Raw genomic sequence first — 20,865 nt, forward strand, 5'->3', positions numbered from 1 at the left:
ATTTATTTCACTCATATATTCATACATATACAAACCTTAGATCCTCACAAAGTCGATAGTATCAAGACACCAACACTTCCAGCGATGGTCCAAGAGGGAACGGTCAAAGAAGAACCTATCCCAGGCTTTGCGTCACTCTCTGCCGTACCAGTCGTGCTACTCGTTGCAGTAACATCGCTCCTACCGCTCCCACCAGTAGTCTTTGTGCCAGTGACAGTAGCGTCTGCCGAAGACACAGTGACAACGTGCTCCAATGCTGTCCCAAATGTCCATGTGAAAGTATCACCACTCACAGGGGTGGAGACAACACCACCCACATTAGACATTGTTTTCGTGCCATTGCTCGGCATGCTGCTAGGATGGTAGAATTTGGTGTTACCACCGGCATCGGCACGAGCATAGCCTAAATCGCCGCCGCAATCGTACTTCTCAAGGTATGGCCCGCACTCTTCCCAATGGCCGGGGGTGAGAGCTCCAGCAAACCAGTCTTCTGCACCTAGTAAGGAGGGTTTGATGTCGGGGCAGGTGTCCCAGATACTAGATAACATCATTAACAACAGAAGACTAACTTCGTTAAGCTCCAGGATAGAATCATACGCAGAGATAATAGCACTGTATCCACAGCATAGGCACGCATGTCCGTACTCAATCATCGCATCGGTATCGGTCATGCCCTCGATATTTGTACGGTTATTCGAGCACGCGGTTATTTGATTGGAGATCAGATATTCTTTTTTCTCCATTTTTCCCATGTTGCAGGAACAGGAATCAGGGGCATCATCCGGAGTCAGCCAATACGGTAACCCATCCCGGTTGGGGCTGATACAGACGGAGAGGAAGTCCAAGACTGTATTTTGGTACTCGCAAGAGTAGACCTGAGATATTGTGTCAGAGTTTGGATCTATATGAATTGCCAAGGGTCTCTTACCCGGTTCCAACAACTCTGGCCTGCGCAATCGATCTGGAGAGCGGACCTTTCACATTCACAGGCCTTGACGCAGTCGATTCCCAGGCCAGGACATTTCTGGTTCATGCAGGACGTGCTTCCACCGCATGATTTGGAGCAGGCTTCACCTCCCCCTGCGCAATTGTTGTTTACGCAGTTTGAGTAGTTGGTATCTACATTCTCGTAGCAGGTTGCGAACCCTTTGGGATCGGCGCAGGAGGACGACTCAAAATAACCGACTTCCTTAGCAAGAGATAGAGAAGAAAGCGCTGCTAGAGCTAACAGTGCACGGGATGAGAGACTCATACTAGCAATTTTCTTGGTGCGATAAATAATTCCTTTCCACCAATATAGTGTGCCTGAAAGAAGGGCTACTTATATTATAAGGTACACCAGGGCGCCATGAGGCTGGAGCCACAGGGTTCACACGGGATTTTAGTGCTGACATGGGGCTCGAATAAGTCCAATCATATTCTTAGAAAACTTTGCATAAATTATGTTCTCTTTACCTGTTTTGGTGTCAAATTCGTCGTCTCGTCTAATGTTCCCGCCTATGGACTAAGTAGGAAATGCCAAGCTCGAAAATAGGGCTGCCAAGCCCAAACGGGACCTACTAGCCCTCGCTCCGGCCAATTACGGCCTGTTTCTACGGCCTATTACGGTGAGTCCGAAGATAAGTAGAGGACGAAGTAACTAGTTGACCCCATTCTAATATGCACGAGGGTCCGATCCCTTGCTTTTGGAATCTACGGAGTACAGCTTAGATGTGTTTCACCGTTTGGACAACAACACTTCTCTTTCACTGTTTGCTCTTTTTTGCTGTTTGCTCTCTGTTTGTTCTCTGTTTATGCTGAATTGTTGGAAATACCACATAGAGCACAAACGATTTGCTAACACCATGTATCTCATTGTACAGCTAACACAATTCACGATGGCATTTATAAACTCCTATTCGGCTTGCTCATTTGAATGCAGGGGTTATTTCTCACTTCGCCATGATGCCAGACAATTACATTGCTAGCCTAGAGGCTCCTAGTCTTGACCAGCCTACCACCAATATAGCCAAGACGAGCGAGCACGATCTGCAGAAGACACAAGATCGGTATGATGTGGAACGCAAGAAACGCCTGCGCCCTGACGGGCCAACCCAATATGTGGGCTTGACCGATGAATCCATGAACAACCACCATTCGAACGGAAATGTCGCGATAGACAGCAATCTGCTCGAGCAGAGAAAGGTTCGAGTGCTCATTGTCGGCGCTGGGTTTGGAGGACTGCTGTTTGCAGTGCGACTACTCCAGTCGCGGTTTCTTCGGGCGACTGAGATCCTCTTTGTGGATACAGCAGGTGGTTTTGGGGGAACGTGGTGGTGGAATAAATATCCCGGCCTAGCATGTGATGTCGAAAGTTATACTTATATGCCGTTGCTAGAGGAAACGAATTACATGCCGTCGCAAAAGTATGTCACCGGGCCTGAATTGAGAGAACACGCGAATCGCATTGCCGGTCAATGGAATCTCAGTGAACGAGCTTTGTTCCAGACCGCGGTCAACAAGTTGGCTTGGAATGACCAGGATTGTCAATGGACAGTCCATATCACACCACATGGCCAGTCACCCACCGCAATACGATCTGACTTTGTTATCTTGGCTACCGGGTTGCTGAATTCCCCGAAAATCCCAAAATTGGACGGCCTTGAGACCTACAAGGGGAAGGTTTTCCACACTTCGCGCTGGGACTATGATTATACCGGAGGAAGTCCAAGCAGCCCAACCATGCATAGAGTGCAAGACAAGACGATTGGATTTGTCGGCACGGGTGCATCTGCTATCCAAGCGATCCCACACCTTGCCCAGTGGGCAAAGAAAGTGGTTGTATTTCAACGCACACCGTCTGCTGTTGATTGGCGTCACAACCACTCCACTGATCGCACCTGGTGGACGAAAATGGTTCAAGAAGCCGGCCCTGGGTGGCAACGAGAGCGCATGGAGAATTTCAACGCCTTCCTCTCGAACGAGAATCCTCTCCCAGATGTAGACCTTGTCGATGATAGCTGGACCAAAATGCAGTCTTTCGGTGTACTCATCGGGAGTCCCTCTGGTCTTGACCCGGACCATCTGACGCGGATGCATCAATTGGACTTACGTCGCCAAGAGGCGATCCGCCGTCGCGTGGAAGCGACAGTGACCGATCAGGCGACTTCCCGATCTTTGATGCCCTGGTATCCCGGGTGGTGCAAACGGCCGTGCTTCAGTGACAACTTTCTCACAACATTCAATCGACCTAACGTTTCCCTAGTGGACACTAATGGAAAGGGAATCCGGACTGTGACAGATCGAGGGATCTTGGCAGAGGACCAAGCCTATGATTTGGATGCCATCATTTTTGGGACTGGCTACAGTCTTGGAGGCAGTACCGATCGTGAGGATCTAACTGTCACCGGACGTGACGACCAGGTCCTCCAGGAAAAATGGCAGAAGGGGCTGGATTCACTCCATGGAGTAATGACGAATGGATTTCCTAACCTATTCTTTCCGGGGCCGTATCAAACAGGAGCGTCAGCAAACCAGGTCTATGTTCTCGATCAGCTTGCCGTTCATGTCGCCCACATCATCTCGGAAGCCGGCAAGTTAACCTCGGAACGAAACCCAAATGTCACCGTTTGTGGGTTTACTATTGAGCCTAGCTCTCGCTCGGAAGGAGAATGGACTTCCAAAGTTTTGATGAGAGCGCGAGCACTGGGAGGTGTTTTGGATTGCACTCCAGGGTACTTCAATCGGGAGGGACTCCAATTTGACGGCCCTGAAGCTTTTCTAGCGGCACACTTCAGTATCTGGGGAGAGGGGATTAAGAGTTATGTGAAGGAGATAGAGGATTGGCGACAGACAGGCGAGTTAGCTGGACTTGACATTCAGTCTCGACATGACGCGTAGGTTTTTGGGATCATATTCACACATTTTGATAACAAGACTTGTTAGTTTCAATGTTATTGATGTTATTGCTTTATTGGAATAAAAAATTTACCTAGTACCTATTGCTATAGGACGGAGCCATGGAGGAGAATATTGATGCAGGTGTAACCGAACACCCTAGCCGTACAACGTAGGACAATGTGTACAGATCCAATCCACGGTACTCCAAAGATCTGTCAAACTAAATGTGTCAGTTAAACCAGAGAAATAATATAAACAAAACGAGATGCCACGAATCATAGTCAAGGCCATGTATTGAAATCCAAAAGCGGAAATTCGGAAATTGATTATGGCAGGGAATAATATAACCTTGGAATAAGTCTACACACCGATGAGCAGATTCCAGCGTTCTAGACAAATCCCGGGGTAGTATTTTCCCCCAGAAAAACTAACCTAAAGCCGGGGGGATCCGGAGACTTCTCCATGTTCTCAATGCCGAATAAGGATGGAGTAACGCAAAAGTACATCTGACTCGGAAACTACCGAGCCATGTATCGATGAATATTTTCCCATCAAAAAGGATCACACTCCGTTCTAACGGAAATTGTTCACCGGCATCGGAGATGATTTCCTCGGCTCGCTCCATTTTCCCATTTGATTTTCGGTCGGGAATCCCAGTTTCCTCAGCTCCCCTACCTTCGGTCCTAAGATCCCTATAGTATGGCCAATGCGGGTCCCTCATGTCACCCGAGACCATATGGCAAGTTTCCCATGGATCGGTCTCTTTGTACTCCGTAAGCCGAGCGCAGACCCGTGGATGGGGCATGGGGTAGCATTTGCGGTATTTGGCCACTCCAGAGTTGGGTAAGTAACAAGGGAAAGGTTCAGAAGTTTAGTAGAGTCGCATTTTCCGACATCGAATAGTATGCCACGCTCAAGCGCGTTGTCGCGCCGCAAAGTAGCCAAGACAACGAGCACGAACTTCTCCCGACAATAGTCCGCTCGTTCATTTCGTGGCGATGTCCAGCAGACTGTAAAAACTCGACTTCACGTGATAGCCAAGACATAATGAGGAGATGAATGGCTGAGGCGGTTAGGGCCTCCCGTGTGTAACTGGCTGGTTTTCCCGTGGGAGAAATTCCTTGAAAGCCCATCTCTGTCAGACGAAATCTTGTATTTCTGAGAGACCCATTAGTGGGCTCGGCAATGCCCGAACTGCGAGCCCTATCTACATCTTGACAGTTTTGATCGACTTTTCATTACTTTTTTTTTTTTTTTTTACTACACACGGCTAGCAACATACACTCCGTGGAACGGTAGCAGTCATGAAACTGATTTACTATTATTATTCTTACTGTATACCCTGTCCGTACTAACTCCGTACTCAGCTTGCCTTACGCCAAGACTAGTTTTTTTCCCTTAGAGTAAAGGGGAGAGTGGGATTTTGTGGCGTCGTCAAGGTCTGTGCTTTGTACGGCTTGCCCTCAATGTGACATTGGTGTTTGGTGTGAATATACGGAGTCGTAGTTTTTAATCTGGAAGTGTTTAACCGTGAACTGTAGTTCCCTTCAGGTCACCAGACTCATCATTGAGCCACCTTTTTTTCATTAGCAAATACGCTATATATATATACCCCTGGAAGTACTAGTGGAATAAAAACTGGGGAAGAAGATATGCTTAGGGTTGTGGGCTGGAGGAGTCAGAGTCAAAAAAAAAAAAAAAAAAAAGGTATTCACGTGGTACACAGTCGAATTGGAACCAATTAGAGCTGATTTCCCCGCGGACCCTCTATCCTAAAGTGGGCATCTCCGGTTTGTCAACCCGAGGCTCTGTTTGGTTCGAGATGTTCCTCGCCTACATACTGTACATGTATGGAGTTTTGGGGTGTTTTTTTCACTTTGACTCTCTTGTAATGAGACAGGTATCAGCGGATCAATTCTGGGGATTCTAACCAATCAGATCATCTTGTCTCACAGTTTTACGGCTTGGGTCATGGAGCACTTCCCCGGTTTTCTGTACTTGCCGTTTCTATCGCGTGGTCAAATTTCCAGAGCCGACTTAGCTACACAGTCATTCCAGCCGATTTCTAGGTTTCCTGTATTTTAGGCCGACAATGACCAAGCCTAATATGGATTATATGAGATTATAATTTTTCGTAGTTTTGCTTTTTCTTTCTTTTTTCGGGAACATGGGGGGAGGAAGTCTGGGGACGACCTGACATATAAAATATAAATCCTCTCCCCCTTCCCCAGCTCCTTCCTCTCCTCTTCTTCCATCCACCTCTTATCTTACATTATCTCACTTTGTCTCTTTCTGGATTTCTTACACACATCTACCCTCATCAACTAGCTACCATGCCTGGTGGAGCGGTCATCTCTGGGCCAGTCGACGCCACGCGTGTCGAGGCCCCGGTCACATTCAAGGCCTATTTGATGTGTGCCTTTGCTGCCTTTGGTGGTATCTTCTTCGGTTATGACTCTGGTTACATCAACGGTGTTCTCGGCATGAAGTACTTCATCCAGCAGTTCGAAGGTCTTGTGAGTGTCAATGTCTGTCCACAAGCTCCTAGGATCCCACTAACCGCGCCTAGGATCCTGCCACTACCGATCCTAAGCTATTCGTCATCCCGTCATCCCGAAAGTCACTCATCGTCTCCATTCTCTCCGCTGGAACCTTCTTTGGTTCCCTCATCGCCGGTGATCTGGCTGATTGGTTCGGTCGTCGGATTACAATCATTGCTGGCTGTGCTATTTTCATCGTTGGTGTCGTGTTGCAGACCGCCTCTACCAGCATTGGACTTCTCGTTGCCGGTCGTCTCATTTCTGGTTTCGGTATCGGATTTGTCTCTGCTATCATCATTCTCTACATGTCTGAGATTGCACCACGCAAGGTTCGCGGTGCCCTTGTCTCGGGTTACCAGTTTTGCATTACCATCGGTTTAATGCTGGCCTCGTGCGTGAATTATGGTACCCAGAACCGTACAGACAGTGGGTCGTACCGGATCCCCGTTGGCCTCCAGATGCTCTGGGCTCTCATCTTGGCCTTTGGATTGTTCATGCTACCCGAATCCCCTCGATTTTTCATCCGCAAGGGTCAGAAGGATAAGGCTCGCACTGTGTTGGCCCGTATCCGTGGACAACCCGAGAATTCGGACTTTGTCGAGATGGAGCTGAATGAGATCGACGCCAACAACCAGTACGAACAAATGGCAATCCCTCAGGGTGGATACTTTAGCACTTGGTTCAGCTGCTTCAGCGGCAGCCTTTGGCACCCTAACAGCAACCTTCGTCGTACTATTCTGGGTACCTCGCTGCAGATGATGCAACAGTATGTCTCACTCTGCTCTCACTGTTATTGAATATGAACTAACGAGCCATAGGTGGACTGGTGTCAACTTCATTTTCTACTTCGGTACCACTTTCTTCACGCAGCTTGGCACCATTAATGACCCCTTCCTGATCAGCATGATCACCACGATTGTCAATGTGTTCTCCACTCCACTCTCCTTCTACGCTATTGAGAGATACGGACGTCGTCCTTTGCTCCTTTGGGGTGCCCTGGGTATGATTGTGTGTCAGTTCATTGTCGCCATTATTGGTGTCACCGATGGCAGCAACCCCAAGGCCGTCAGTGCAATGATCGCTTTCATTTGCATTTACATCGCCTTCTTTGCCAGCACCTGGGGCCCTGGCGCTTGGGTCGTTATCGGTGAAATCTTCCCTCTGCCCATCCGGTCCCGCGGCGTGGCACTCTCCACCGCCTCCAACTGGCTCTGGAACTGCATCATCGCAGTCATCACTCCTTACATGACGGATGCCGACAAGGGTAACCTTGGCGCTAAGGTGTTCTTCATCTGGGGCTCTCTGTGCACCTGCGCCTTTGTCTACACCTACTTCCTCATTCCCGAGACCAAGGGTCTTACCCTGGAGCAGGTTGACAAGATGATGGAAGAGACCACTCCTCGCACTTCCGCTAAGTGGCAACCTCACAGCACCTTTGCTGCCGAAATTGGAATGGACGAGAAGGCTTCTCATGCACCCAGCGTGACCCAGCAGGAAGTCTAATCTATCGGACAGGTTTTGTCAGGGTGGTTCTCTTGTTCTCTGTCTTTTTCCGTAGTTCTAGCCCACTCTCAACGGGCTTTGCTTCTATTATTACCTCTATCATGAGTTAACGGTTTCATGCGACCTTGCCCCCGATATCCACGAATATGCATGTAACATAATCAATTTAATCCAGATGGCTTTTGACCCTATTTTCCTTTTTAATTCTTGTAGCCAACCATTTAGCTAACTATCACGATGCTTGATACCAAAAATTCCCACATACATTTGGGGCAGAGTCTCAATCATATTGATGATTGTTATCCTCGGTAGAAAAACGAAAGAATTGCCCAGTTGAGGAACAGCCCTAGGGAACATGAAGTCCAACACGAAAGGGGTAGAATTCCAAGGTTAAGTGGTGACAGTGAGGAGCCAATAAGAAAACAGGAAATTCTACGAGCGGTGTAACACACCAAAAAGAACCTTGGGATAGCAAAGTCGGACACGAATTGCACATTCATCATGAAGGATAACATGAAGTCATCAGGGGGCATGTCTACCACACAAAACAGCCCCAGAACTGACGAGACATTACTCGTGTTCTTTACCCATAAGGTTGTAATCCACATTCACCAATATCACATTGGAGGATTTCCGGACAGCAAGCAATTGCCAAGCCTGCGGGCCCGGGCCTTTCCTCGACTTATCTCAGCGTCTTGGCAAACCCCAACGTCATATTGTTCCAGGACACAGACTGAATGGGAAAATACACTCTTAATAAAGAAAATACTTTCACATGTGCCTTGTCTTTCCTGGTGACCAACCTCGAAGTGCGGCATGTCTATTGTTGATTGTTGACACAAATATCCAGCCAAACCTTGGAAGCCACCGGGGCTCCATTCTCCGCTGACTGATCTCGCAGGGCACCCCTCGGGACGGAGACCGCCAAGACCGAATACGTATACTACCACGCACGTTAGGATTAAGACTCCATGCGCCCCGTCTAGCCGCTACATTGCAGTTTCAATGGACCGGGCTTGTTCAAAAATTTACTGGCTGAGTATAGGGGACCTATCGACCATCTGCCATTGAATCCATCCGTGACGATTCAGGGAACGCATACGCTACCCAGCCACGTCCTTGGCCGAGATAAGCGTTCGCTTGTCAACTGGCGGTTATGCCTCTATGTTTGAAGACCCCTTCCACATCTACAGACCCTAGATGGATCAGTTCTGGATTGGATGAGTGGGGCTTCGTCATCAGAGTCGATCACTTGGTCTAGTGCCACAGTCTAGTGCTACACAGCGAAAGACTTGTTCTAGATATCATCCTTGGGCCGCGTCCTTAATTCCCCGCATGGCAAATGTCGAAACGCTCAATGGCTAGTTTGTTCTTGGCAGGACAATAGTTCCAGGATGATCGACGGCGGATTCATCATAGGTGGTTAGAGTTGCTGCTGTACCAAGCCTCCGGGGCTTTCACAGTCTACCGATGTCCTATCAATTGCAAGCAATGGCTGCCTTGGCACTATGACGAGGTTATTAATGGATGGTTGAAGCTCCACTGCGGAGGCCTGCAGTTACCTAGATGCCCTATCTCGATGAGAAATGTTCCGCATTTGATTTGCCAATGCAGGCGCAGGACTACCCCGTATACTTCGTCAGCTTCATAAAAATATCGTTTATCTCAAGCGGGTCTATCCTGAATCTAGCCATGCTCCGCCTTGGTATTTCCAGATAGGCATCAGGAAGATATAAAACACCCCAAGACACCCAGCTGTGGTATCCTCAACTTCCTCATTCACTTTCACTTTCAACTTTTAACTACCTCAATACCTCGATCATGGTTCATCTCGCATCTGCTGTTGCCATCGGCCTGACTGCTCTGACTGGCATCGTGTCCGCTCACCCAGGACATGATGTTGGAGCCGAAGCTGCTGAGCGGGCTGCATTCTTGAAAAGTGCCCCTGTTCACTCGCGCAGCCTTGCGCAATGCTCTTCTCGCCTTCAGCGTCGAGGCCAGCAGAACCGAAATGTGGCCCGTCGTCACAGGGCCGTGAAGAACATTCGTCGCCGCCTTGGACTTCAGCCTAGTATGTTTTAAAGTCGGGTCCAAATACTACCACATTCTAACAACCCGATAGCCAGCCACTTGCTCAAGGCGCGCTCTGATAGCGCCCTGGACACTTCGCACCACTCCAACCTCACGGGAGTGGATTCTTCTACCGACCCCGATGTGTTGTTTGGCACTGATGCTACCTGCATTCTCGCACCCGATGTCACCCAGGGACCCTACTGTTAGCTTCCCGTTTCTGTTTTCTGATTCAATGTTACTAACGCGGTTTAGATGTCACCGGTGAGCTAATTCGTGACAACATGGCGGAGTCCCAGGGGGGTATTCCTCTCTACATGGACATCCAGCTGATCGACACCAACACCTGCGAGCCCATTCCGGAGATCTACATGGACTTGTGGCACTGCAACTCCACCGTAAGTACACCCTTCACTCCAATTCCCACTGTATTGCAGTACGAACAGTTCCACTCACCTCTATCATTATAGGGCGTCTATTCTGGAGTCGTCGCCAGTGGAAACGGCAACTCTGAGGATCAGACTAACCTCAACACGACCTTCAATCGAGGTATCCAGAAGAGTAACAAGGAGGGTGTTATCCAGATGCAAACCACCTTCCCTGGCCATTACACTGGCCGCGCAACTCACATCCACGGTATGATACCCAGATACAAAATTCTCCCTTCATGGTTATTGGCTTTTTCTGTTTGTTTTTACTGTTTCTTTTTGCTCGCATGGATGACCTTTGCCAAATACTGCCAGCTGAAATCCATTCCAATCCTTACTAACTTCATTGATAGTCCTCACCCACCCAGCCAACGAGACCCAGGTCCTTGCAAACGGAACCCTTTCCGGTCTGTACTCCTCGCACTCGTCGCACGTTGGACAGATTTTCTTCGACCAGGATCTCATCTCTGCCGCTGATGAAATCTACCCGTACTCGACCAATACCCAGGAGGTGACCCTCAACTCGGACGACAGCATCCTCGGCGAAGAGCTCGATACCATTGACCCCTTCATGGAATACGTCTATCTGGGCGATGATCTCTCCGATGGAATCTTCGCTTGGATCTCCGTTGGTATGGACTCTACCGTCGACTCCAGTGTTTCCCCCGCAGCTTATTACACTGAGCAGGGTGGTGTTGAGAATGAAAATGCCGGTGCTGCTATGGGTGGTGGTGGTTCTCCCCCAGGCGGTTCCGCCAGCGGTGCTGCCCCATCTGCCTCCCCCACGTCCTTCTAAATGAGACGGGGCACGCTTGTCTCTCGACTGCGGTAAATGGGTAGACCACGCGGGTGTTCAATTTCATGTCCTCGACTAGTTTTTTGGTATTCACTGTCACAATAGTTAAAAGATATTTCTGATAGATTTGCCTTACTCTTCGTATTGAGCCTGTATTCAATAGTATTCAATAGTTTTGTGGGGGTTTTTTTTTTAAAAAAAGATAGCATCACTTTAAATGAATCCTGATCCGCTCGCTCTCCACAAACAATATGGACTTACTTCTTGATTGTCTAGACTGGTCTGTATCAGTGCAGCAATGCACAAGAAACCGGTTTTCATCGTGGGCCTAGTAGTATATAGTTAGTGATTGGTTCGAGACCAAGTGCTCTAGCGTTTTTTTAAGCAAATTTACTAGGCGCGTTCGAGTTAGAACGACACGTAAGAATGGGAAACCTGATTGCCGGGGCCCAGGTTTGATCCAAGGGTATACATATTTATTATACAAACTTGACGAATAACAGAGTCATGGATCAAAAAGACATATGGGTAAACTGTTTAAAAGAATACTACATAGTCGTCACTCATCCTTGGAACTATTGTCGAGTTCAGAGACGCTAAAATAAGAGTGGCCACTGTTACAGTACTTAGAGAGTGGCATGTAGTTACTATTGACGACGGAGGTCTTTATTTACTTGGTGCAAGAGACTGCTGGCATTGGTACATAGTACATAACAAAATACCCAGCCCTTTCCAGTCCCAGCGATATGGATGGTACATTCATTCCATTAACGACCTCGGCCTCGCACTCGGCGTGTCGGGCGAGGTGCGTATTCAGGTTCTGAGTCTTCACCCTTGCCACTATTCACCTCGTTATCTGAATCCGAAGAGATAGACACAGGCGGGGAGTTTGCAGCAGGAGATCCAGATTCGAATGGCTCATTGTCATCAGGGTCATCGGCATCAGTATGAGACGGACCTGCATGATGGTGCTCGACAATCAACCCATTGTCCACATCATCTTCATGTCCAGGAAGAAGAAAGCCACCGCCATGATCAATCGCATTATATGACGATTCCCCATCAGGCATTTCTTCATCAACTTCATCATCATCCGATTCCACCTGTTTCTTCTTCTGTACGGCGAAGGGATTATGCGAATCGCGCTCCCGATCAGCATCCGGATCCCCACCTCCATACTCATCCCTAACCCGTTCCATAATACGTAACCCAAACAAAAACTTCCTCCACGTCTGCAGGATCTTCTTCTCGGCCTTAAGCTCCTCCCTCTTCCTCTTCTCCGCGGCCTCAACCTTCCAAGCATCCCGAAGTAAATCCTCATTCTCAGCCGCAACAACAACACCCTGAATAACCGGCACAGCCATCTTCGATCCAAACTCGAACCCCGTCACTGCCTCCGCGTAATCTATTCCAAGCTTCTTGCACACCCGGACGGTACCAGGTAAGGGGACATGCGCCGCGCCTACGGGGACCATACTCGGCACGAAACAGTCGATGTTACCGTATTCGTTCTTGGGGATGTGGCCGTCCTGAATAGGTGGCGGGACAATGTACTCTGTCTGGTCACGCGCGTATAGACCCTGTAAAGGTTTCTCGCCGGTCTGGCGGTGCAGTTCGTCGACTTCGCGTTTGCGGATGAGCGTCACAGCGCGAATGGGTACACGCTTGAGAGCTACCGCGCCCGGTTTTGTCTGGCGGCCTTCTTTGTGCCAGCTTTCCGCGGAAAGACATTTTAGCACGTCTGCTCGTCGGAAGACGGGTTCTTCTTTAGCACGGGCGCCTTTTCCGGCGATGAAGGTTCGGACTGGTTCCGCGCCGGGGCGGAGGGCTTCTTCACGGCGGAGGAAGCGTTCTAGGACAAACTCGGTGGAAGTTCGGAGGCTTTGCAGAGTGTCAACGGTTTGCGTTGTTTTCTTTTTCTCGGGTTGTTTGGGCTGTAGATCTCGAGTTTCTTCGAGTTCGTCGACTGCTGTTTTGCTCTTTCGGGCTCGCTGGTATCCGCGCATTACCATCCCGAACCAGTCGAAGGCGATGTAGTGCCCGCGTGGACCTATGGGTACTTTTTCCAAAGGCATTCGGAAGCCCTTCGTTTTCCCGGGCCAGGTCCGTCGTCGAAGGTATCTTGTTGTGACCTCTTTGGCAGTGCCATCTGACGAGTGGGCGACAACGTAGCATATGACTTGTTTGGCCCGGTCTGCTTTTGCGCCGCGTGGCTCGAAGTTTGCTTGTAGGTCTGTATCTGCAAATGGCGCCACGGGGTTGGAAAGTACAAGCGGGTCGACAGATATGATCTCATTCGTGATGGGTGAGGCAATTTCGGACCAATAAATAGGAAATGGTAGATCCTCGTCAAACTGTTTAGGCTTGTTCTTCGTTGGTAGTTTATTTTCAGTTGCGTCAGTCTCAGGCTCGGATGCTTCCGACTCCCCTTCGTTATCGGGCTCCTTATCTGCCTTGGAAGGTGTGAGAGGTATATAGGTTTCTCCCTTGGTCCAACCAAAACCCAGTGGCTGTAGACTAGCCACGAGTCTGGCCTCAATGCCTAGAGCACGGACGAGAGCCGTGAAGAGCTGCGCGCCAACATCCCGTGAGCCCTGCATACGCTCGGCGATCGCGCGAAATTCGTCAAGGTTGGAGATACGCTCACCATGCCGTTCTGGGTCATGTTCTTCCTCGCGAAAGTCGGTGATGGCGGTTTCAAGAGCAGATACCGGTCGGTATCCATACTTTCGTAGTCCTGGCGCTGTAATGCGAAACTGCTTCCTCCAGTATGCGACCAGCACCTTGATCAAAGTAATGATTGGATCGCCACGGCTCATATCCGGCTGGCCTGGTTCCAGGCGCTTCGACTCTTCACTCCAGTCTTTATTCTTCTGGGCCTTTTTACCCTTCTTCTTACTCTTCGGCGGTTCAGATTTTGGCTCTGGGAGTTCTAGGCCCGATGCTATGCGCCATTTCTTGACTTCCTTGTGGATCCCTTCCGGTAGCTTTTTGCGCAGTATCTCGTGAACTTTGGGGTCGTTGCTCCAGGCATTGCGAATAGCGTTGTGGAAAAGCAAGCATTGGACATGCATACAGTGTGTCTGGATCCGGATTTGGCGCTCGATCTTACTAGGCCCTTTCTTCCCATCCAGAAGGTCAGCCACGTGTGTCTCATTTTGATCCAAGGTCAATTCTAGGTCCTGTAGCTCCGGAGCTGCGACAGTAGGTGTATTGGCGCTAGTGTTTGTGTCTATCGCATCTTCCCAGTCAATATCCTCTTCTTCATCTTCAGATTCCTCAGATGCATGAGGGACATTGTCCTTGTTGAGGAGGCCTTCAGGTGCGTCGCTCAAAGATGAGTTGGAATCGGAGTCGGAGTCGGAGAGGTGGAACGGAACTTGGGGAGGAGCTTGAGCATTATCGGGCCGGGCCAGGCGCTTGGCTGGGGGCGGGTCCTCGGAGGATACGCGCTTGCGAGGGAGGAAGGGTGGCATACAAATGAATGTGAAAGACGAAGACGTGAAATAACAAATTCGCCGAATGTCGGAGATGGGTGATGAAAGGAGACAAAGTCGTCATCGGCCGAGGTTGCGCGCTTTACTTTCTTTCCTTTGCAACTTTAAAACTGTTTTCTATTACCTACTTGGCTATCAGTTACCATAACATTCAAAGACTACTTCACTCTTTGAGAACATAAATCAATTTATTCCATTCAAATTATTCAAATTACCATGGCGGCAGTCAAGCGATTCTTCTCTTCCCCCCGCTTTGCGGTGGCGGGGGCCAGCAATGACACTCATAAGTTCGGATACAAGAGTACGGGAACACACTCTTTGGCATTTGTGTAGAAAACTAAATCATTACAGTCCTCGCCTGGTATCATCAACACTCCCTACCGGTGACACCACTCAATCCCCGAGCAGCGCAGATCACTCTCCCCTCGCGTGCTTATGATACAGTCCCCTCGCCAGCCAGGTTGCCATCGCCGGCGCAGACTTCCCTCTCAGTGGTGACTCCCCCGGCTGTGACCCTCCAGGTGCTGGAGGAAGCGCACTCGGTGGGGATCCCTGCGGTTTGGTTACAGCCTGGTACCTTTAATGATCAAGTGTTGGAATACGCTCACAGCCACTTTGAGGCGGTGATTGCGGGAGATGGAGGACAGGGCGGCGAGGGTTGGTGTGTGTTAGTTGATGGTGATGAGGGATTGGAGGCAGCTGGAGTACAATGGACCAGCCAGCGATTGTAATTTCAATATGGGAATATGGGATATATGGGATATATGTATGAGAATGTCATGTTGGGGGGGTTTAAATAGTGTGAGAGAAAGAGAAGTGACTTGCAAGGAACACTAATCCTGACACGGATATCCAACCTCTCGCTTTTTTCCCTTCTTTTTTCAGAGACTCTTCTCTTCTTTTCTTTTCTCCGATTTTGATCTTTGATCTTTGTTCTTTGTCCTTTTTTTGTCTTACTCCCTTCTTTCCTTCTAAAATGCCCGACATGCACGCTATCTTCAACTCTGCTTCACCACCTAAACTTGACCTCTCCAATGCGCCCTCTCAGCTATTCCAAGTCCCAGCCTCCACGGCTTCCACATCGCTCTATTCTCTCTCACTGAGTCGGAAGCGACCACGTCGTAACACAGAGAAACTTTCATCGCATTTTGAGTGCAATTTCACCGAGTCCCCGATGATCCACCCTAGCTACCGCTCAGTAAGCGTAACCGGAGGCAACGATTTCCACGCTTCGGCCGAGCTTGATTACCGTCCAAACCGATACCGCGAATCCTTCCTTCCACCCTCCTTCGACTTCAGCGACGAGTCAGCAGACCTAGCAGACTACACCGGCAGTCGCAAGCGCAGCCGCCGCGACTCTGACATCATATCCGCAAGCCCCGATGGCCCCAACACCACAACACCCACAGGTTGGGGCCAGACAGTGATCAAGGCTGTGAGCAAAGTCCTTGATCTATGCTGGACTGGCGCATTCCGAGGGTTCTACGCAGGAGGAGGACAGGGCTACGACATGTCATCCAGCCCAGCAACAACCCTTGAATCCAGCTGGCTGCCCTCGACCACCCCGTCCACCGAGAAAGACATGTACAGCCCGAACACATTCTGCTCGACACCCGTACCCGGTCAATATCCAGACGACGAGGTCGACCGAAGCTGGGTTGTGGTACCTGAGAGCTCGGATCCATTCGTGGGTGGCAGCGAGCTTGCTAGCCCGTCACTCCGCACACGGCGCACTTTTCAAGCATCGAGTCCTCGCCGCAAATCTGCCGTGATGCCCCGCCTCGCTAAACGAGTCGCTTACTCTTCTATCGGACCCCACTCGCCTACTAAGGGACAGGGGGGACTGCCATCCCCTCGGTTGAGGGATACTCCTGCGTCTGCTGATATACAGCGGCAGGCTGCTAAAATGCGCCGCAAGGAACGAGAAGAAGATGCCAGTATCCAGAGATTGAATAAGCAACTGCAGGCTATGATACGGGAAGGGAAGGAGGCGCTAGGGACGACGGTGGTAGTGGACGATGTGGACATGTATGATGACTCTGACTAGGCCTGACTTTGCCTTTCGGATGCATTTTGTTCCATCTCGAGTGTCTTTATTTGATTTCATCGCGTGTAACGACCTGATACCCCCCAAGGGCGCTCTTTAACTGGGTGGTCCGGACCGGAAAAGCCGGTTTTGATTTGACTACGATTAACGACTTCGATGTTTTGGTTTCTTTGCGTGCGCTCCTTGCAGCTTCGTCTGCCTGTCTCATTACATAGCACGGTTTTCCTGCGGGTTCCTGTGTTCAAATTTCAAAATTGCCTGTGTTTTACACACCGTTTATTATTAAATCAATGAAAGCATTTGACATTGTTTGGCATACTAAATAACAACTTAACAACCCAGCATAACCGATTGCACGTCCCTAATCTTGGTCGACTAGTCCAACTAATTTCATGAAAATCCCTATGCCCATCTGTTCGATTGATGGAAATAAATAAAACTTAATCAATTGCCCTGCGTACAGCTTACTGGGAAGCAGCACCAGACCCTTGTTGCTGCTGCTCAGCAGCAAGGCCAGGACCAGAGTGAGGACCAGCACCAGACGCAGGGTCGGGAGGACCCGAAGTAGAACCATCGCCCATGTTAGAGGGGGAGTTGGAACCGGGATTAGGCTTAGCACCTCCAGAAAGGAAACCGGTAACCTTGCCCAAAGCACCACCCTGGAGGAGAACACCGGTCAGTGTGGAGCCCTGGATGGGGGCTACCCGAGCCTCAAGCTCCTTGGCCTCACGGCGCATCTACATGAATGTTAGCTTGGTGTCGTACTTCTGTGTTAGTGGGTGGCACGTACTGGGCCAATGCCGATTCCATGGTGGGCGTTGCCCTTAAGGGCACCAAGGCCATTCTTGCCCATTAATTCGCCCAGGAGGCCGCTGGAGCTGGAGCTCTCCTTGGCTGCCTCGTTACCGGCTCCCTTCTGGTTGCCCTGCTGACCCTCGTTGGCCATGAGGGTGGCGAGCTCATTGCGGCGCATCTATCACAGTATCAGTATCATCGGTTGAGTGGCGTTCTTCTCTCGAGGCATCCTCGAAGGTTGTGGTATGACATACCGGCGTGGCAGAAGATTCAGCTTCGACACCGGATGCAACGGCTCCTCCATTGATTCCGCCCATTTGTTCCAGTTGCTCTAACTCCTCACCGCGCTTGTGGCTCTTGTTAATGGGCTATTTGGGTTATTAGCTCTTGTGTATATCATGTGCCCTGGGAAGAACTTACACCACCGCTAGTCAAAGAAGTCAGGATACCGAAGATACCACTGGAACCACCCGCCTGGCGGGTGTCGATGTGCTTGGCAGGAGATTCGGTCTGCTGGTGAGAGGGTTTATCCTGGTTCTGTGTCATGTCAGGTGTCTTTCTAGTAACTGTTTCAATGGCTGAGAATGCTTTTCATACCTTTCCGAAAAGACCTCCGAAAATGGGAATGCCGCTGAGGGTGCTTTCGAGGTCACGCTGCCAGAATTTGCCGCCATTCTGACCGACATTTTGACCACGGTTCTGACCGTGGTTCTGGCCAGCGTTCTGACCGGCATTCTGGCCATGGTTCTGACCTTCATTTTGACCGGCGTTCTGGCCATAGTTCTGCCCTCCAGCGATTGGCAAATCACCGACACCATCTGTCCAGATATCTCGGCGCTGGTTCTGCTGATCCTGCTGGTAGGCTTCAGTTGGTACCCCGATATTTGTATTCAATGCCAAAGGACATACTTACGTTGCCAAGAATCTTTCCAAGGACCGGAAGTTTGTCGATGAGGTTGTGTTGCTGAGCCTGAGCCTCATCGCGCTTGGCACCCTGCTTCTGTTGGTCGATTGGTGTTAGTCTTTCTCCTTTCTAATACCTCGGCTCTCAACGAAACTGGAAAGCACATACTCCTGCAAGCATAGGTCCAAAAATAGGAATCTCCTCAATGAGGTTCTTGTGCTCAACTGAATCCTGCTTCTCGGCACGGCCATTCAGCTGAGCAACAGGAGCCGCCAAGCTGACTGCCGCAAAGAGCGTAAGGGCGTAAGTGGTTTTGACCATTGTGTCGGCTGTATAGGTCTCTACCGCAAGTATCGAGCTGAAAGAAAGGAGTGTTGGCGAGCGACGGAGCTGGATGAGGGAAATTAAAAAAAACAAGAAGGGGTATTAATGGGCGTCTACGAGAATGTGACACGCCTGCAGGGATTCCAGGCTTTCTTTAATCTTTTCAGAACGGATCGTCTTGGTGACATTCTGCTATAACGGGATATGAAGGGGCGTCGTCGCGTCCTGCTCCTCCGCTGCCCGTGGCCAATCCGGGTGGCTTCTTTCGCTGCTCTGACAGGGTGGCTAAATTCTTTTCTCCTCCGACAGGAATGCACCAATGCTTGATCTCGACCAATTTCCCCGTTGATCATGGTTTCACCCCCTGCTATGCAAGGGATGATCCTGTCGTGGGAGATTATGTAGGGTCCAGGACCTGCACTGCTGATGCTTCTACCATGGGTCTTCAATCCCGCGGGCTTTTTTCCGGGAATTGGTTGCTGGTGGGCAATACACCCTGCTCAAGGGGTTGTTTGTTCCTTCCTGGAAGACGTCGTCCACCTTAGAGTTCTATCTCCTGCTTAGGATCTCATGGATTTGTTTACTGCCCCTCATAGTGGTCGCTCTGAGCGCCAATGCAGATGCAACTCCCATGTAAGGTCTTATCCGGTACCTGCAGACCACAATACCCGTGCATACCTTCATACTTATGTAGCTAGCTCTGTATATTAGGGTTCCAGCTGGCGCTGGATTAACCTTTCTCAGGTGTCCTTTTTTTGATCAATTGATACACAAGGCGGCCAATTGGCCTAGTGGTAAGGCATCCGTTTCCGGTGCGGGAGATCGTAGGTTCGAATCCTGCATTGGTCGTTATCTTTTTGCTTTTTGTTAGCCTACAACAAATATTATATACTGCTTTTTCTTATCGGCTGGGCTTGTTATTACTCCATTTTGTTCTTGCCTGGCCGGGGTGGTTGGTATGGGTTGGGCCTCTTTCTTCCTTGTATGGCGAGGGAAATTTATGTATGTCACTAGGCAGTCGGTCTACTTGATTCATTAATTATTCACCTGGGGAGAGAGAGGGGAGTGAATGAAGCATTGATTGTTGAGGACATGATCGATGTCATAGATGTTGATTATATGTTCATTCTATCCAGGTGGGTTTAAATTCCATCTGGGTTAGGAAGGTATATATATATATACATGATACATCTGGTGTACTAAAAGCAGCTAATTTGATTCTGTGCTTGTTGTTTGTCTAACTCAGTCCCGTCTCTAGGTGTTTCTGACGCCCATATATATATGTACGGTCTGTCTAGCCAGGTCTCGGTATCTCTAGATATAGATGGAGTAACTTCCTTGGCTTACAAGCCCTAACTAACCCCATGTGACTTTCCCCCCCCCCCTTTCTCCCACCTACCCCTCATCCTCAATGAAGTCAATTAATCAGTTGGGTAATATAATATCAATCGATCCATGTAATAACGAAGATGCAAAAATACGTCCCCCGTGTCTATAGAGGACAAAAGCAAAAAGTTAACGACCAATGCAGGATTCGAACCTACGATCTCCCGCACCGGAAACGGATGCCTTACCACTAGGCCAATTGGCCAACCACGATGAGTTGGGATGGAAGATGTCAGCGGTCGGCATATATAAAGCATATCTCTCTTTTCCAGATTGAGAGTATGTATTGATTGCGTGCACAGGTGGTTCGCTGGGCTTATTCAGTACATTAACAAAGGCAAGACAGCCATTTTTCTCATCTGAGTTTGATGTGTACTGTAATACTAAAGAATTCGAGGAAAGAAAGGACGCACGGGGATCTGTATATATGAATGGACGACATGTCTTCATATTTAAGATATATACTTTCCCGGCGTATGCGGGTTTTTAACTTCAACTTTTTTTGTCGCCTCCTCTTCTTTCATATTTGATATAGTTGACATCCCTAGTATTCATAAAGAAAGCAATAAAAACAGGGGTCAACCGTTAGATTTACTGGAATAGTTGGAGGGGCAAACTATATCTCGGGTGGTCGATAGCGAGGGCATTTATTACCTACCGTACTCCTATGGAATAAAAAAAAAAAAGACATAAACG

General features: G+C 49.4%; 8 protein-coding genes across 8 annotated transcripts; 5 read left to right on the plus strand and 3 right to left on the minus strand.

Moving 5' to 3' along the window:
• Positions 1 to 44: 44 nt before the first annotated feature.
• N7537_008714 (uncharacterized protein) lies at positions 45 to 1,252 on the minus strand (the record flags this gene model as incomplete). Its single annotated transcript, XM_056899768.1, has 2 exons — positions 45 to 875; positions 929 to 1,252. 2 exons carry the CDS (start codon positions 1,250 to 1,252, stop codon positions 45 to 47), a joined length of 1,155 nt encoding a protein of 384 aa, XP_056751844.1.
• Positions 1,253 to 1,944: 692 nt separating this feature from the next.
• On the plus strand, positions 1,945 to 3,879 carry N7537_008715 (flavin-containing monooxygenase; the record flags this gene model as incomplete). Its single annotated transcript, XM_056899769.1, has 1 exon — positions 1,945 to 3,879. One exon carries the CDS (start codon positions 1,945 to 1,947, stop codon positions 3,877 to 3,879), a length of 1,935 nt encoding a protein of 644 aa, XP_056751845.1.
• A 2,333-nt stretch (positions 3,880 to 6,212) lies between these two features.
• N7537_008716 (sugar porter family MFS transporter) lies at positions 6,213 to 7,922 on the plus strand (the record flags this gene model as incomplete). Its single annotated transcript, XM_056899770.1, has 3 exons — positions 6,213 to 6,395; positions 6,449 to 7,185; positions 7,238 to 7,922. 3 exons carry the CDS (start codon positions 6,213 to 6,215, stop codon positions 7,920 to 7,922), a joined length of 1,605 nt encoding a protein of 534 aa, XP_056751846.1.
• Positions 7,923 to 9,743: 1,821 nt separating this feature from the next.
• On the plus strand, positions 9,744 to 11,216 carry N7537_008717 (intradiol ring-cleavage dioxygenase; the record flags this gene model as incomplete). Its single annotated transcript, XM_056899771.1, has 5 exons — positions 9,744 to 9,993; positions 10,045 to 10,197; positions 10,248 to 10,390; positions 10,463 to 10,628; positions 10,774 to 11,216. The coding sequence occupies 5 exons, from the start codon at positions 9,744 to 9,746 to the stop codon at positions 11,214 to 11,216; spliced, it is 1,155 nt and encodes a 384-aa protein (XP_056751847.1).
• Positions 11,217 to 11,983: 767 nt separating this feature from the next.
• Positions 11,984 to 14,692, minus strand: N7537_008718 (Rad4 family protein; the record flags this gene model as incomplete). Its single annotated transcript, XM_056899772.1, has 1 exon — positions 11,984 to 14,692. One exon carries the CDS (start codon positions 14,690 to 14,692, stop codon positions 11,984 to 11,986), a length of 2,709 nt encoding a protein of 902 aa, XP_056751848.1.
• A 140-nt stretch (positions 14,693 to 14,832) lies between these two features.
• On the plus strand, positions 14,833 to 15,459 carry N7537_008719 (CoA-binding protein). Its single transcript, XM_056899773.1, has 2 exons — positions 14,833 to 15,014; positions 15,065 to 15,459. Exons 1-2 carry the CDS (start codon positions 14,930 to 14,932, stop codon positions 15,442 to 15,444), a joined length of 465 nt encoding a protein of 154 aa, XP_056751849.1. The 5' UTR covers positions 14,833 to 14,929; the 3' UTR covers positions 15,445 to 15,459.
• Positions 15,460 to 15,689: 230 nt separating this feature from the next.
• On the plus strand, positions 15,690 to 16,760 carry N7537_008720 (uncharacterized protein; the record flags this gene model as incomplete). Its single annotated transcript, XM_056899774.1, has 1 exon — positions 15,690 to 16,760. The coding sequence occupies one exon, from the start codon at positions 15,690 to 15,692 to the stop codon at positions 16,758 to 16,760; it is 1,071 nt and encodes a 356-aa protein (XP_056751850.1).
• Positions 16,761 to 17,224: 464 nt separating this feature from the next.
• N7537_008721 (uncharacterized protein) lies at positions 17,225 to 18,780 on the minus strand (the record flags this gene model as incomplete). The annotated part of the gene is made up of 7 exons (XM_056899775.1): positions 17,225 to 17,497; positions 17,551 to 17,733; positions 17,810 to 17,923; positions 17,976 to 18,092; positions 18,153 to 18,410; positions 18,469 to 18,555; positions 18,628 to 18,780. The coding sequence occupies 7 exons, from the start codon at positions 18,778 to 18,780 to the stop codon at positions 17,225 to 17,227; spliced, it is 1,185 nt and encodes a 394-aa protein (XP_056751851.1).
• Between the last annotated feature and the right edge of the window lie 2,085 nt (positions 18,781 to 20,865).

This window comes from Penicillium hordei (assembly GCF_028827395.1).
Source record: "Penicillium hordei strain IBT 12815 chromosome Unknown utg000004l_segment0_segment0, whole genome shotgun sequence".
Lineage (NCBI taxonomy): Eukaryota > Fungi > Ascomycota > Eurotiomycetes > Eurotiales > Aspergillaceae > Penicillium > Penicillium hordei.

What these genes read in the sequence shown, in the direction of transcription:
- N7537_008719 (XM_056899773.1), top strand. Translation starts at nt 14,930, where the DNA reads ATGGCGGCAGTCAAGCGATTCTTCTCTTCCCCCCGCTTTGCGGTGGCG. An exon ending in TCATAAGTTCGGATACAAGA is followed by an intron (nt 15,015 to 15,064) that starts GTACGGGAACAC and finishes AAATCATTACAG; the next exon opens with TCCTCGCCTGGTATCATCAA.